Source organism: Sturnira hondurensis, unplaced genomic scaffold (assembly GCF_014824575.4).
Source record: "Sturnira hondurensis isolate 20B ecotype Veracruz unplaced genomic scaffold, ASM1482457v3 Scaffold0017416, whole genome shotgun sequence".
Lineage (NCBI taxonomy): Eukaryota > Metazoa > Chordata > Mammalia > Chiroptera > Phyllostomidae > Sturnira > Sturnira hondurensis.
Window position 1 is genome coordinate 398349 of NW_028090047.1, and position 14097 is coordinate 412445.

General features: G+C 36.6%; 1 protein-coding gene across 1 annotated transcript in view; it reads left to right on the forward strand.

Annotated features, from left to right (window-relative positions):
• The window catches only part of CFAP47 (cilia and flagella associated protein 47), a 328185-nt gene that overhangs the window by 107952 nt on the left and 206136 nt on the right, over positions 1-14097 (forward strand). Inside the window, exons 27-29 of the mRNA XM_037067787.1 lie at positions 1170-1270; positions 6571-6793; positions 10227-10448. Coding sequence (XP_036923682.1) covers positions 1170-1270; positions 6571-6793; positions 10227-10448 — 546 coding nt within the window. The remainder of the gene's footprint in view (positions 1-1169; positions 1271-6570; positions 6794-10226; positions 10449-14097) is intronic.

The following is a 14097-nucleotide window of genomic DNA, read 5'->3' on the forward strand; positions in this document are numbered from 1 at the left end:
TTCTTGGTTATTCTATGCTGTAGACATAAACATTCTTACATGACTTTTGTTTCTCATTTAGGACTTTTGCTGGTTTTATCTTCTCTAGCATGTAGTAGCTTCATTTCTAGAATCCAGTAGTCTGGAGAATGATCAAATAGGACTAAGGCAGTAATGGCTCTAGGATGTGGAATGGTGTGTGGTATATGTGTATGTGTGTGTACGTGGCTGATTTCAAGACTTGATATATAAAATTGTCTTGATATACTGTTGTAGTGCAGAACTGAAACCAATAAGGCAATATGACAGGGGCATAGCTATTACACATCATAGTTCTATGAAAAATAAGTTATACAAAGACAGAACTGTGACATAAGTTAGACAGGTCCAGTGTAACCTAAGTGTTTTGTGGCTGGTGAAAATAATACGGCACTTTCACAATGCTTTCCTAAAATAGAGTGCCGGTTGTAGAAGGTATTCTCCACTGCTTTACTACCTTTTGCAGTATTGTTTTCTGTTTTTACAAATAGTTGAACAAGGACAAACACAAAACAAAAGCTCATCTCAAAAAGATAGATGATTTGTGAAATATTTGGAGACCTTGCAGTTGAAGGAATCATTGACCATTCTAAATGTTGGGAATTCACAGAGGAGAAACCTTAGAGAAGAAATACTGTGTTTAAATATTTGAAGGAATGTAATAAGGGTTAGGCTGTAGATTTTGTTCCCTGTTGCTCTGAAACAGAATGTCTCAAGCTCCAGCTCTCCAGATAGAAAATGGGTCACCTCTGAGCCATGAGGTGGTGTCCCCCTGCTAGTGCCGTCTGAGGCTAGATCCTGTTTGTGAGGGATGCTATTGAGGAAGAAGGTATGTGAATCAACTCTTAGGCTCCTTCACCTCTAAGATTTCTTGAATCTGATTATGAACTTGAATGATTACAAGCTGCGTTCTAGGGCACACTTGACAATGAGATTTATCATCTCTGTTAAGAAGCTTTAGAACTGAATATTCCTATACCATTAAAGTAGATACAGTAGGTGGTTAAGAAAAACAAAGGAGGTGGAAAGAAAAACGATGAATCATTTATGTCCTGACTCTTAAAGGCCCCCAGGATGGCTAAAAAATATTTTATTGTATTTACTGCATCTGGAAATTTTAATTTATTGAAATGCAATATTTTCTTTTTTAGGTTTTCATTTCCGGTTATTGGCACAGCAGAAAACTGCATTCTTACTATGTACCCACATCTGGCAGCTTATCTTCATAAGAACCCTGTTTTATACAGTGGCGGTAAGTTGCATATGACTATTTTCTCTCTAACTTCCACTGTATATATTTGTGTTATCCAAAGCTAACATCTAAGTAAAGTGACCTTAAAAGAAGTAAAGTGACCTTAAAAATGAACAGGTATTTATTGAACTCCTGCCATTGCCAGGAGCCATGTTTAGTACTGAGAGTAGAATATGGCAGTCTCTCTTAATTCCAAACATGGACAATCCAGTGAAGGGCATGTGAATAAATTAATACAAATGGTGTGGAATTAAGAGCTCTGTGTACGAGTGAATTGAAGTATTGGGACTACAGGGGTGGTGCAGACAGGTTAATGCAGGTGTTGGTGGTCCAGGGTGACTTTATGTAGAACTTTGTGTGGAGCTTTGCAAATAATGGTCTTGAACAGGATGACTGTGGCAAAGGGCAGTATAGCAAAAGCATGGGGTGTGATGGGAGACACGAGGCAGGCAATGTAGAAGCAGAGCCACACCAGTGCGCTCTTTTCTCTGTTCCAATGGGAACCGAGTCTGTGGTCTGTGGGTTTTGAGCATCAGTGATTTCCAGAGGGAGCAATTGTTGGGAGGTGACTTGAATTAAACTGAGAAAGAGAGTGGTCAATAGACTCCCTGGGGCTTGCTGCAGGGGAAATGGTGAAAAAAAGATAAGAATAATTAGAAGAGAAGCTGCTGAGCAGGGAGAGATGTGAAATACCAGGTGCAGAAGAGGATGATGGGTAGAGGAAAGCTCAGGGGAGAAGAAAAGATGGAGAGTGGGAAAAATTTCCTCTGTATATTGATTGTCAAGGCCTTAACTTCTCAGTGATGAGTTGGAGGTCTTTTCAGTGTTTTTAACACATTTTCTCACATTCTCCACTTGGCTTCTTCAAATGTTTGTCACTTTTGTGAAACCTATTCCATCCTGCTCTGCCTCCATGACAGGAGATAACCTTTTCTGACTTTATAGAAGAAATAGAGACCAGCAGGCAGAAACTCTGTGAACTTCAAAATGCCAAGTGTACTTTGGAACCCATTACGTCCTCTGTTGAAAAGCTGAGAGGCAAGATTCTCTCCTGACTTAGGCCATGCTTGACCTCAACCCTTAGGCCAGTGCTTGTCCTGAGACCTTGCTTAAACAGCTAACCTGGCTTGCTCTTGCCCTTCAACTTCTGCCTCCCTCTTAGCTCCTTTGGGAGAGTGTGTAGGATGACGACTGAGAGGAAGGAGACAATATTCTCATGTGGACCGGCTCATTCTCAAAAAAGAAAAGAGGGTGAATTCAGGCCATGCATACTTGATTTATTTAGTCTTTCCAATCTCTTACCATTTTACCAATTTAAGTCTTTAAACTTACCAATCAGATGAACTACTCAGTTTCTCAAGGATTGGGAGACATGTAGCAAAGGAAAGTAGGCTTTCAGAGTAGGCTTTAACAGGAAGGAAATGTCAGGGGTGAGGAAGAAAGTGTTGTTCCATTATACTGCTGGTTTTGCGTACCTTCACTACTCAGCAGCCATTGATACTGTTGACTATTCTCCCTCTCTGGCTACTATATTTTATTTTACATCTTTCTAATATATCGGGCAGGGCAGGGTAGAGATTTCGGATAATACAGAAGAAACAATGGTTGAAGAGTCATAGAACCTGGGTGGAAATTCTACTTTGTGTATTAACCTCACACTTTGCTGTATGATTTTATCTTTAATTCCAGGTCCTCAAATATCTTATTGAACAAAATGTGCGTGGTAAGGGAGTACTAGGGTGCTGACAGTATGTGCTAGTCTATTTTGAAAGGCTTTTCCGAGGACTCACAAACTGTAAACACCTGAAAAGTAGTATTATTGCTTTTTATTATTATTGTTACGATTATTATTTCATTATTATTGCTGTTATGACTGTTATTATTTTATTCCTTTGTTACTCTTATATTTTGCATAATATCCTTTCAGAAAATAATGAGGAATTACTGTACAAAATATTAGTATCTCTTTAAAAGGAAAGAAAGGAATCAGATGTTTGTGTTTGTAGAATGATTTATTACAAAGCATGTGGGTTAAAAAGTAATGCATTTATTCGGGTAATTATTACTATAGGAAGTCATCATGATTCTTAAATGTTCCAATTATAAATCTGTATAACAATTTATAATATATATTCAGTCCTTTCCAGGCATATGGTGCTCTGCTAAGTGCCTAATATTTATTTCATTTAGTCTTTTCAACAAGTTTGAGTTTGATACTCTTAATAATCTCACTTTACAGATTAAGAAAGTGATTGGCAGAGGGGTTGAGCAACTTGCCCCAGGGGATACTAACCACACTTGTGATACCTCGGAGCTTACCCACTTAGTAGTAGTTACTGTGCTGGAGACTAGAGTAGATTATGTTCAGTAAAGGTGAAATCTTACAATGTGTTAAGCATATCTCAGAGTAAAGCAGTATGATTTACTTGCTATAGCTAATGTGCTAAATAAAAGCCTTCATATGAATCATCAACTTAATAGGAAAGGTAGAGATGTGGGTTTGTACCCAACTATAACTGTTGAGAAGTAAGTTGGTAAGTTGAAATGATACTGTCCAGTGCATACACAAGGATTCATTTTATCCTCAAATTCCCTAGGGTTCACTTCTCTGCACTTTATAGTGGCGTAGCATTCCGGAGCTGTGCATTCCTACTGGGTAAAGGTTCTCTGGCAAACTCTGAATGGCTTTGTATTGAAAGAGTGGAAGACACTTAGTATATACTGGCATATTTTATGTGTTTTTGGTTGTAAAGTAATTCTCACAGCAGATTCATGAGCTCAGAACTTTTGGTTTCATTTTATGGATAAAAACATAGGTTGCAGAGAACTTGAGTAATGTACCATGGTTTAACAGCTCAGGAGTTGTAGTGCCAAGCTTTCAAATTAGATCTTTGTAACTATACAGGCCATGCTTTTCTGATAGAACTACATTATGAAAATATGTATAGATGTCTATATACCCACATACATGCATACTTACAGTGATCGACAGACAGACTGACTGAGATACATGGATGCATATAAGTGCACATGCATACATGTGTAGATAATCTGCCCTAGGTCACATCTGCTGCCTTTCCTTGGTCAGCACTGCCTGTAGTTGGGTTCTGATGACCACAGTGGCAAACTCTAGTGTATACACAGCAACTCTAACTGGAATAGACACCGCAAGCTGTGTAAAATGGTGTCAGCTCATAACCAAGCAGTGATTTCATTTCAGGAAAATAAGTAGGAAAACATTATTTTTTTGTTCGTGACTCAGTTTTTTATATTTGTTTTTGAGCTCCTTATATAATTCATTTCAAAATTTTTGATGTTAAAAACATCTAAAATGTTTTACATATCCTAGTTTATGCTACAGTCGAACATTGTTTATTTTCCAGACCCTTCAATATACCATAATAATTGCCTTATCAAACAAATTTCATTTGAGTCAACTATATCACCTTTTATGGTACTTTTTTTCCTATTTGATGTCTAATGTATAATGGACATTTAGGCTTGTTTCTTTAGTTTATTATATATATATATATATAATGTAATATACACAGTTTATCTGTAGAAATACACACATATAAATATATAACACTTACATATATAAGTATGTATAATACTTATAAATATGTAATACTTATGCTTATTTAAATACTCATAAATATATAATACTTATACACACATATATAATACCTGTGTATTTTATATATGAAATTATATGTAAAATTTGAAACTTCCAAATTCAGTAATTTGAAATTAAATTGAATAGTGAATTTTATAAATGCTTGTTTGACCTGCTATGATGTGAAGTGTCATTTGCAGATAGGGATCCCCAGTCCTGTAAAGACTAAAGACAATACTTCACTTCCTCCTAAAAACATGTATTATCCTCTTCTGGTCCTTCTAAATGTAGTGATGCTGAGCCTGAGAAGAGATTATTTGTTGGTATGTGGCAAATATATAGTGTACCACTCCACCCGGTCTATAACATTTTATAAAAAAGCTTTGCTTTTTTCAGGTAATAAATATAAGAAGAAAATCATGAATTTATAATTAGTTTTAAGTGAGTTATCTGCTTTGGGAGCTCTCTCCAATGATCTAAAGCAGAAATTCTCTAATGGTTCTGGTTCACAGTATACTTAGTATCTCCATAATTTTCCCTTAGACCAGAAGTTCTACTAAGCAGTTCCATTTATTAAATGGTTTGGTCCAAAAACCTAGGAGCTGTAGTATATGTGATAGGCAGTAGATGTTACAGTGATACTTAACCCAAATGCTAAATATCCTTCCGAGCCCCCGTGAATTTGCCATGACATCCCTGATACCCTCTGGCCACAGTTTGGGAACTGTCGACCTAGGGGATTGTCTTCTAATTCCCCAGCTGTGATTTAATATTGCCTATCTTAGAAAGAGATGAGCACAGAAAAAATATGTGAATCTGATAACATTTGAATAGTTATTTGCAATTAACTTCATATATTTTTTTCTGCATATGGGTAGTATTGAAAATTTTTCGTTTTATTGAATGGACCAAACCAAATGAAATATTATGAGGTTTTTTTAATGAGTTGTGCTTGTGTCCTTAAATAGGCAGATTTTTTTAAAAGATTTTATTTATCTTAGAGGGGAAGGGAAGGAAAGAGAGAGAGAAATAGCAGTATATGGTTGCCTCTCGTGCGTCCCCTGCCAGGAACCGGGAACTGGCCTGCAACCCAGGCATGTGCCCTGACTGGGAATCGAACTGCGATCGTGTGGTTCACAGGCCCATGCTCAATCCACTGAGCTACACCAGCCAGAGCTAAATAGGCAGATTTTTAAAACTATAATGAAGTCATTTTATATTCTTGAAAATTTCTCAAGAATTAACTCAAAATGTTTTGTTTTGTTGAAATCCTTCACTTGGATAGAAAGTTACTTTGAGTCTAAAGCCAATATTTTGTTTCTGTAAATTTTTCAGCTAAGGTTTAATTCTAAAAAGTAAAGCTAAAAATTTGTTAAAATATTTTACATACCTAATGGAAAATGAAAAGTTATATTTTGGGAAGTGTTTTTATATACTGTTATGGCAAGAAGAAAATTTAATGTTTTTTATTGTAATTCATCTATTTTTAAAGCATTTCTGTTGGATATTTGAAAATATTTTCTTTTTATTTTATGATAGGAGTAAATTGGGTCAGATTATTTTTTTGAGAGCATAGAATAATTTGTAGATTGAGCTTTATTTGTCTACCTACAACTACAGTAAGTGACTGAATATTTTACTCTATGGTCAAATAACTTATTACCAAAAAAAATGTGAATTTTAGAAATGGAACCATCATCTGAAAATTTGAAACTGGAAGAAAGTGACTCAAATGAAGGTGAAAGTTTGATGGAAAGTGAGGAGGAAGGTCAGCAATGTTTTCCTGAACCAGGAACAGGGACGTACAAGTTCTTTCAGCAGGTTGTCATTGCAGCTCAGATCTGGTTCAGCCTCTTTGGCTGGCCTGGAGGACCACATGCTTTTTCTATACCAGAGAGTATAAGAAGGTAACAGTTGCATGTTTCTCTAAATCCCTTGTTATATATCATATAATACAATATCATCTGTTCATTGAGGTTTTAAGTGCAATACAATATAAAATAATCTATTATAAACTGACAAATCGTGAGACTATTAAGGAAAGGAAAAGGATGCAAATATAAATTCTTTTTTTAAAGATTTTATTTATTTTTTAGAGAGTGGGGAAAGGAGGGAGAAAGAAAGGGAGAGAAACATCAATGTACGAGACAAACTTCGACAACATTGGTTGCCTCTTACGCTCCCCTGACTAGGGACCTGGCCCGCAACCCAGGCATGTGCCCTGACCAGGAATCGAACCAGCAACCGTTTGGTTCACAGGCAGGTGCTTAATCCATTGAGCCACACCAGCAAGGAATAAATTCTTTAGTACACACATATTTTTGTATTCCTTTTAAACATTCAATGATTTTAGGCAGCACCGAAAATCTCTGTGTCCTCATTTGCAAGCACAAAAGGTAAACTATGGTTAGGAAAAGCCCTTTTAAACTTGAAAATATCAGCCCTAGATTTAGACTGTAATCAGGTAGAGGTATTAGTGGACAGGAAGTGTCAATTTCTTTGACACTATCTCCTCTTTGACAGTACATTCACTTCAGTCTTTTATGTGTTGTTTTTATTATTCCACATGTCTAAAATAGGTAACCTGTATTGGTTTCATCAAGTCACTGAATTCTGTTGTTCATTTAAACAGGAAATCAGGCACCTCCCTTGTTACACATTGCTGGCATAGTGGTTGTCAGAACTCTTGAACCTCCTTTCTCAGCACTGGTGTGACTTGCTGGCACCATGAGGGCGAGTACTAATCCCTAGCACGAAGGGCTATGTTAGAATTTTGGCATCTATATTTAGGAGTGAGCTAGGCTACGTTAAGTGTGTAGTTTTTCTATAACTTAACTTTTTCAGTTTTTTTAAATTAATATTATAATATCAGCTTCATGGAAAAAAACGCACTAGCATTTCATCTTTGTGGTGAGAGAAAATGACTGCAGCAGGTACCCTGAAAATTTACCAGCTTGATCGTAATAAAATCATCTGACTCCAGGGAACTCTTTTTAAAAGATTTTATTTATTTTTTAGAGAGAGGGGAAGGGAGGAGAAAGACAGGAGAGAAACATTGATGTGAGGGAGAAATACTGATCACCCTACCTCTTGTAAGTGGCCCAACCTGGGACGCACAACCCAGTCATGTGCCTTGACCGGGAATTGAACATGCAATCTTTTGCTTTGCAGGCTGACACCCTACCAACTGAGACTCATAGGTCAGGGCACTCCAGGGGATTTTTGAGAGAAGTTATTCTATTACAACTTTTCAGTTTTTCACTTTGGTGTTTGTTCTACTGAAAAGTTTACCTATTTTGAGTAAATTGTAATGATTTCTTTACATTTTTTGGTAAACTCGAGAAGTAATATTTTACTTAAATATCACTCTTTTTTAAAATTTATTTATGTTTAGAAGGGAAGGCAAGGAGAGATGGAGAGAAATATCAATGTATGGTTGCCTCACGTGAGTCCCCTGCTGGGAACTGGCCTGCAACCCAGGCCGTATGCCCTGACTGGGAATCGAACTGCGATCTTTTGGTTCACAGGCTCATGCTCAATCCACTGAGCTATGCGAGCCAGGGCTTAAATATCACTCTTATGACAAATTGATGTCAAATTCAGATGAATACTTTCATTTGTGATAAGTATGATTATGAAAAAATAGTTTGTATTCTTTTTGTTAGCATGTTAATTACTTTTTATTTGAATTTATGTATTTAATTTATTGGCATAACATTAGTTAATAAAAAGGTTTCCCCTATACAATTCTATTAATACATCCTCTGTATATTATACTGTGTGCCTACCACCCAAAGTCAAATCTTCTATCACCATATATTTGACCCCCTCAACCCTTCCCTTACCCCCCCCCCCGCTTCTCTCTAGTAACCACCATACTCATGTCTGTGTCTGTAAGGTTTTGTTTGTTTTTCTTATTTGTGCATTTGTTTCTTTCAGTTTTATATCCCACATATGAGTGAAATCATGCGATTCTTGACTTTTTCTGTCTGATTTATTTTGCTTAGCATGATGCTCTCAAGAGCCATCCATGTTGTTATAAATGGCCGCATTTCATGTTTTCTTATGGCTGAGTAGTATTTCATAACATATATGTACCACATCTTCTTTATCCAGTCATCTGTCGAAGGGCACTTTGGTTGTCTCCATTGGCCATTGTGAATCATGCTTCAGTGAACATATGGGTGCATAGAGCTATGTGAATAAATGTTTTCAAATTTTGGACATAGGTACCCGGGAGAGGGGTTGCTGCGTCATAGGCTAATTGGCAGAGCCAGGATCTGAGTAATGGCAGTCAAGCCCTTACCTAAATCAATGTTCTTTCTCCTGTAGTATGTGATACAGACCTGCTGGCTAGCAAACTGGCAAAACTGCCATTCCAAATGGCCCCCTGGACACTTTTTATTTGTCAGTCTAAGCTAGTAACAGATTTGTGACTGATTGCTATCAAACAAATAGTGTAGAATTAGATATTTGATAAATTATAGGCAGCAAAATTCATTGTAAATTTTTACTTCACTTAAAAATTAGCATATGTAACAACTTGGTACAGAAAGTGTCAGGAAATAGAGGTTGCACTGTCCTATTTAAAGACCAGAGAAGTACATGGAAAAAATAGATCTCTGGACTTTATCTTTAAAATGAGAATTCTTACTCATGAGGCTAATGTGCAAAATATGCCCTTCTAAATATGAAAATACAAATATTGAGAAAATATGTATAATTTTATATATAAGTGTGTATGATGAATGTTTGGAATATACCTTGGAAACTATTATAGGTATTATTTATCTTTATACTATAAAAAATTGAGCCCTGGCTGGTGTAGCTCAATGGATTGAGCATGGGCCTGTGAAGCAAAGGGTCGCTGGTTCGATTCCCAGTCAGGGTACATGCCTGGGTTGCCGGCCAGGTCCCCAGTAGGGGACACATGAGATGCAACTACACATTGATGTTTCTCTCCCACGCTTTCTCCTTCCCTTCCCCTCTCTCTAAAAATAAATAAATAAAAATATTTTTAAAAAATTGAGTTCAGTGAATTACACAGCCAATCCAAGATTTAACTCCTATACTGTTTATCCAAAGTACTTACATTTTCTAAGGATAATGTGATCTTTCAGATACTTGACAATTGTAACCTGATTATATGTGTTCAAAACAAGATGCTGGAAAGCTGTGAGGTTATTTTAAAATCTAATTTCTACTAACATAGTAGCTGGATAAATGAATTTTATAATTTCCTTTTTGATTGGTAATTTGGAATAGAATTTTATTTCACCATTGAATATTTTCCATACTATGTAACATTTTAAAGAAATTTAAAAAATAATTTTCCCATAGGGATGTGTGTAAAATACAAACCCACACAGGACTTCTATCACATGAAGACATTCCCAAACCAAGTGACTCTTTAAAATACAATAAAACTATTTACGATGTGATACGCCACTTGAGTGGAAAAATGCCAGATGGAATTCATCCTAGCCAGTCTTTACCTGAGGATCCCACTGAAAGAGTGATTCAGCTTTATAAGCAACATTCCTCAGTTCTTAACTTTCTCAGGTAAGTCCATGGATGTGCTGATTTTAAAATGTAATTATGGCTTGGTAGAAAAATAACTGAATATGGATGGGTAGGTGGATAGCTAGATGGATTTTGATAGTATTTGTTTTTTTTAATAAAATATTTAGTAAATTTTCAAAAATATACATAACTTTGTAGTATATAATTTAGAAAAATAATACCAAATAAGGCTTTTACAACTTACCAAATTTATAATCTAAGGCAATCATTCTCAAACTTTATCATCTGTCCCAGTCATTAGGATGACATGGTAAATACATTGCTGGCCCTTAACCACAGAGTTTACAATGCTAATTTGCATTTATAACAAATGTCAAGTGATACTGATACTTCTGGTCCATGGCCTCATTCTGAGAATCCTCATATAAGTCAAGTATAAAAATCCATTGAACAAAAAATGAGTGAAACCAATCATTTATTCTTCAAATTACTGGTAGTACAATCCGAAGTTATGGGCACTGTGAACTTTTAGTCTGCATAAAGTCTTTTAATCTGAAAGTAATGGGCAGGTGATATTTCCCATAAATGGTTGATAGAAAATATAGGAAAAATACTTGTCATCATAATGTCTGCAAAGATTAAATGGCAAGTCACCAAGAAATAGAAAAGCGGAGCTCATTAAAACTGTGAGGGGAGTGTTGCTGAGTACCTAGCACTTTTCCTGCCTACATTTGAGGTATCCTTGTCCACTGGAACTCCCCGCATTCATAGGCAGTGTTGTTACTCCCTTTTCCATGCTCCTGTATCACTAAAATAGTATTTGTGACTGGTTATTACTTATGCATTAGGATTACTATATGATGAAATATATTACTGTATTTTTATATTTGGCTTACTTGTATATGGAATCTACTGCATAGTCGGCCAGAGATATTCATCTCTTTAACAGGAATGAGGATGGAGGGCAAGAAGAGGACATTTCTAGCAGGAATACAAATGAAAGATTTGGCATTCAGTTTTTAAAATTTCTCCATCAGAATTTTTTGGTCCCTAGCAATAATCTGGCCTTCAAAATTATGAATGGTACTGAACAACATACAGTAGCTTTTCTTCATTTCTTAGATTTGCACTCTCATGATCATAGCCAAAACTGGCTTGAGTTTCCTGTTGCTTGGAAAAGATCTAGAAGTTTCTGAGTCATTGAAGGTGATTGAGTGAAGACCCCAGCAGCCTTTTATAGGAGATGCTGGGTTGGCAAATTAAGAGGCAGGAGGGTGGCCGGCTCGAAAGCCACAGTGTGAAGGATAAGTATATGAGAACTGGAGAGCGGCTAAGTCAATAATGAGGGTCCTCTTGGTCCTTGATGGAGCTAAGAGGTGAGATACAGGATTGTCAACTCAGGCCTCAGCAACAGATGCCCATATTACAACTAGGCTTCAGGCATAGAGGGGACATTGCCAAAGAGACTGAGCCACCAGAAAACTAGTCATGGACCCTATCTAGAGATACAAAAGTCCCTCTAAACTACCTCATGGAAGCCCAAGTGCAGGGGCGATACATGTCCTGAGACGATGCCATATACAATGTAGAGATTCCACCTTTATAAAAATAATATCAAATTAAAATACAAAAAAAAATTAGATACGCAGCTTTAGAAGTGGCTCATGCAACTGAAGAAGCCTGAAGTTAAAGCTTTACTTACTTGACAACAACCCTGCCTCTTCCCAGATCCCCTCGGACGATGGGTTAGAGGAGGGTTGAGATTGGGATTATTTATCCTGAAGAACAGAATTACCATAAAGAGACTGTTCTGGTCAGAAGAGCCTAAGATATATGAAGGTTCAACTCTGCACTTTCTCTCTCTTTCTCCATACCCAACCTGGGTAGGAGAATGAGAAAGGTTCTATCGTTGAAGGAAAATGGCACACCACAGACTCACACATGAGTGTGCACCCCACTCGTTGGCGAGTGTGTGAGGTCAGGAACCACACACATCTCCTTTACCTGGCATCTCTGGACACCCAGGGTCACTGATAGCACAGAATGGATCCAGTGGTCATTGAATATTTACTACCATTTTCTTTCACAGAGCTTTGCTTTTTGAGCTCCTGTGCTAAAAGGAATAAAATTCTAAAATTGAATTTCAGAACACTCTAACAGGAACAAAGAACATTTTGTGATGCATAAAATTCAGGGGTAAAGCATTTATATTCCTGGAGGATGTAACCAGTGAGAGAGTCAAGTTAGAGAAAATTAGGGTGGGTACTATGAATGTTATACATTGCTCTTTAGTTATAATATTAAACTATGAATTCTTAAGAATGACTTTAGTAAGAAGATATTTCTTCCATCATACCTATATTAGTTTGCTAGGACTATCATAACAAAATACCACAGACTGGGTGGCGTAAACAATACAGAATTATTTTTTTCACAGTTCTGGAAGCTGGACATCCAAGATTGAGGTGCAGGTACATTGGGTTTCTTCTGGGGCGTCTCTGCTTGGCTTGTAGATGGCTGCTTACTCTTGTGTCCTCACATGACATTTTCTCTATGTGTACATACGCCTGGTGTCTCTCCGTGTGTCCAAATTTCATCTTCTTATAAGCACTAGTCAGATTGGATTAGGGACAGTCTTAACAGCCGTGTTTTACCTTAATCACTGCCTTAAAGACCTTACCTCCAAGTCACATTCTGAACTACTGAGGGATAGGGTTTCAACATACAACTTTAGGGGGACATAATTCATCTCATAACAATGTCATATTGTTGTATTATAAAAATATGTAATTGCTCGTTATAGTTTATAATAAATTTTATATTGCTGTATGTGAAGGTATATGCATAATGTTTCTTGTGATTTGTGCCTGTCGTAGACTGAGATGTGTTCGCCCAAAGTTCACAAATTGAAGTCCTAGCCCTCAGGGTGACTGCTTTTGGAAATAGGGCCATTAAGGATGTAATTACATTAGTGATGTCATAAAGGTTGATCCCTAAGCCCATAAGACTGGTGCCTTTCTAAAATGAAGAAGAGACACCAGAGATCTTTCTTCCCCTCTCTCTCTGTGGGAGCTCAGAGAAAAGGTCCTGCAAGGACACAGCACGAAGGCCGCTATCTGCAAAGGGGAGAAAAGGCCTCACCAGCAACTGAATTTTCAGGCATCTTGATCTTGGACTTTTTGCCTCCAGAAACTTGGGAAAATAAATTTCTCTCATTTAACTGACCCAGTCTGAGGTACTTTATTATGGTGCCCTGAGCAGGGTAACACAGTGCCTAGTATCCTCTGATATAATTTCATTCATTTAAAAGTAATAATTATTTTTATGATGTGATTATTTTTTGTTGAAAAAATTTTTGATTCATAATTTCCATAATATAAAACTGAAACAGAAGCAAATTATAAACACTGTGTACCCTACGCTGAAACTATAAAGTGGGATGATATGAAGCTACTACAGCTCTTACTTCTAATCCCATTGATTTTTTTGGAAATTGTCCATTTACCAAAATAAATGCACTTTTTTAGGAAAATCAACTTACTTCCCTTTACAAGTAAATTCAATTCCATGTGTGATATTACTTCTTTTATCTTTAAAACTGTACCTTCTTACTTATGCATGCCCATTATTATGCCTTATTTAATGGAATTGCATTTAAGAATGAAAATATTTCAAAGCAAATAAGTGA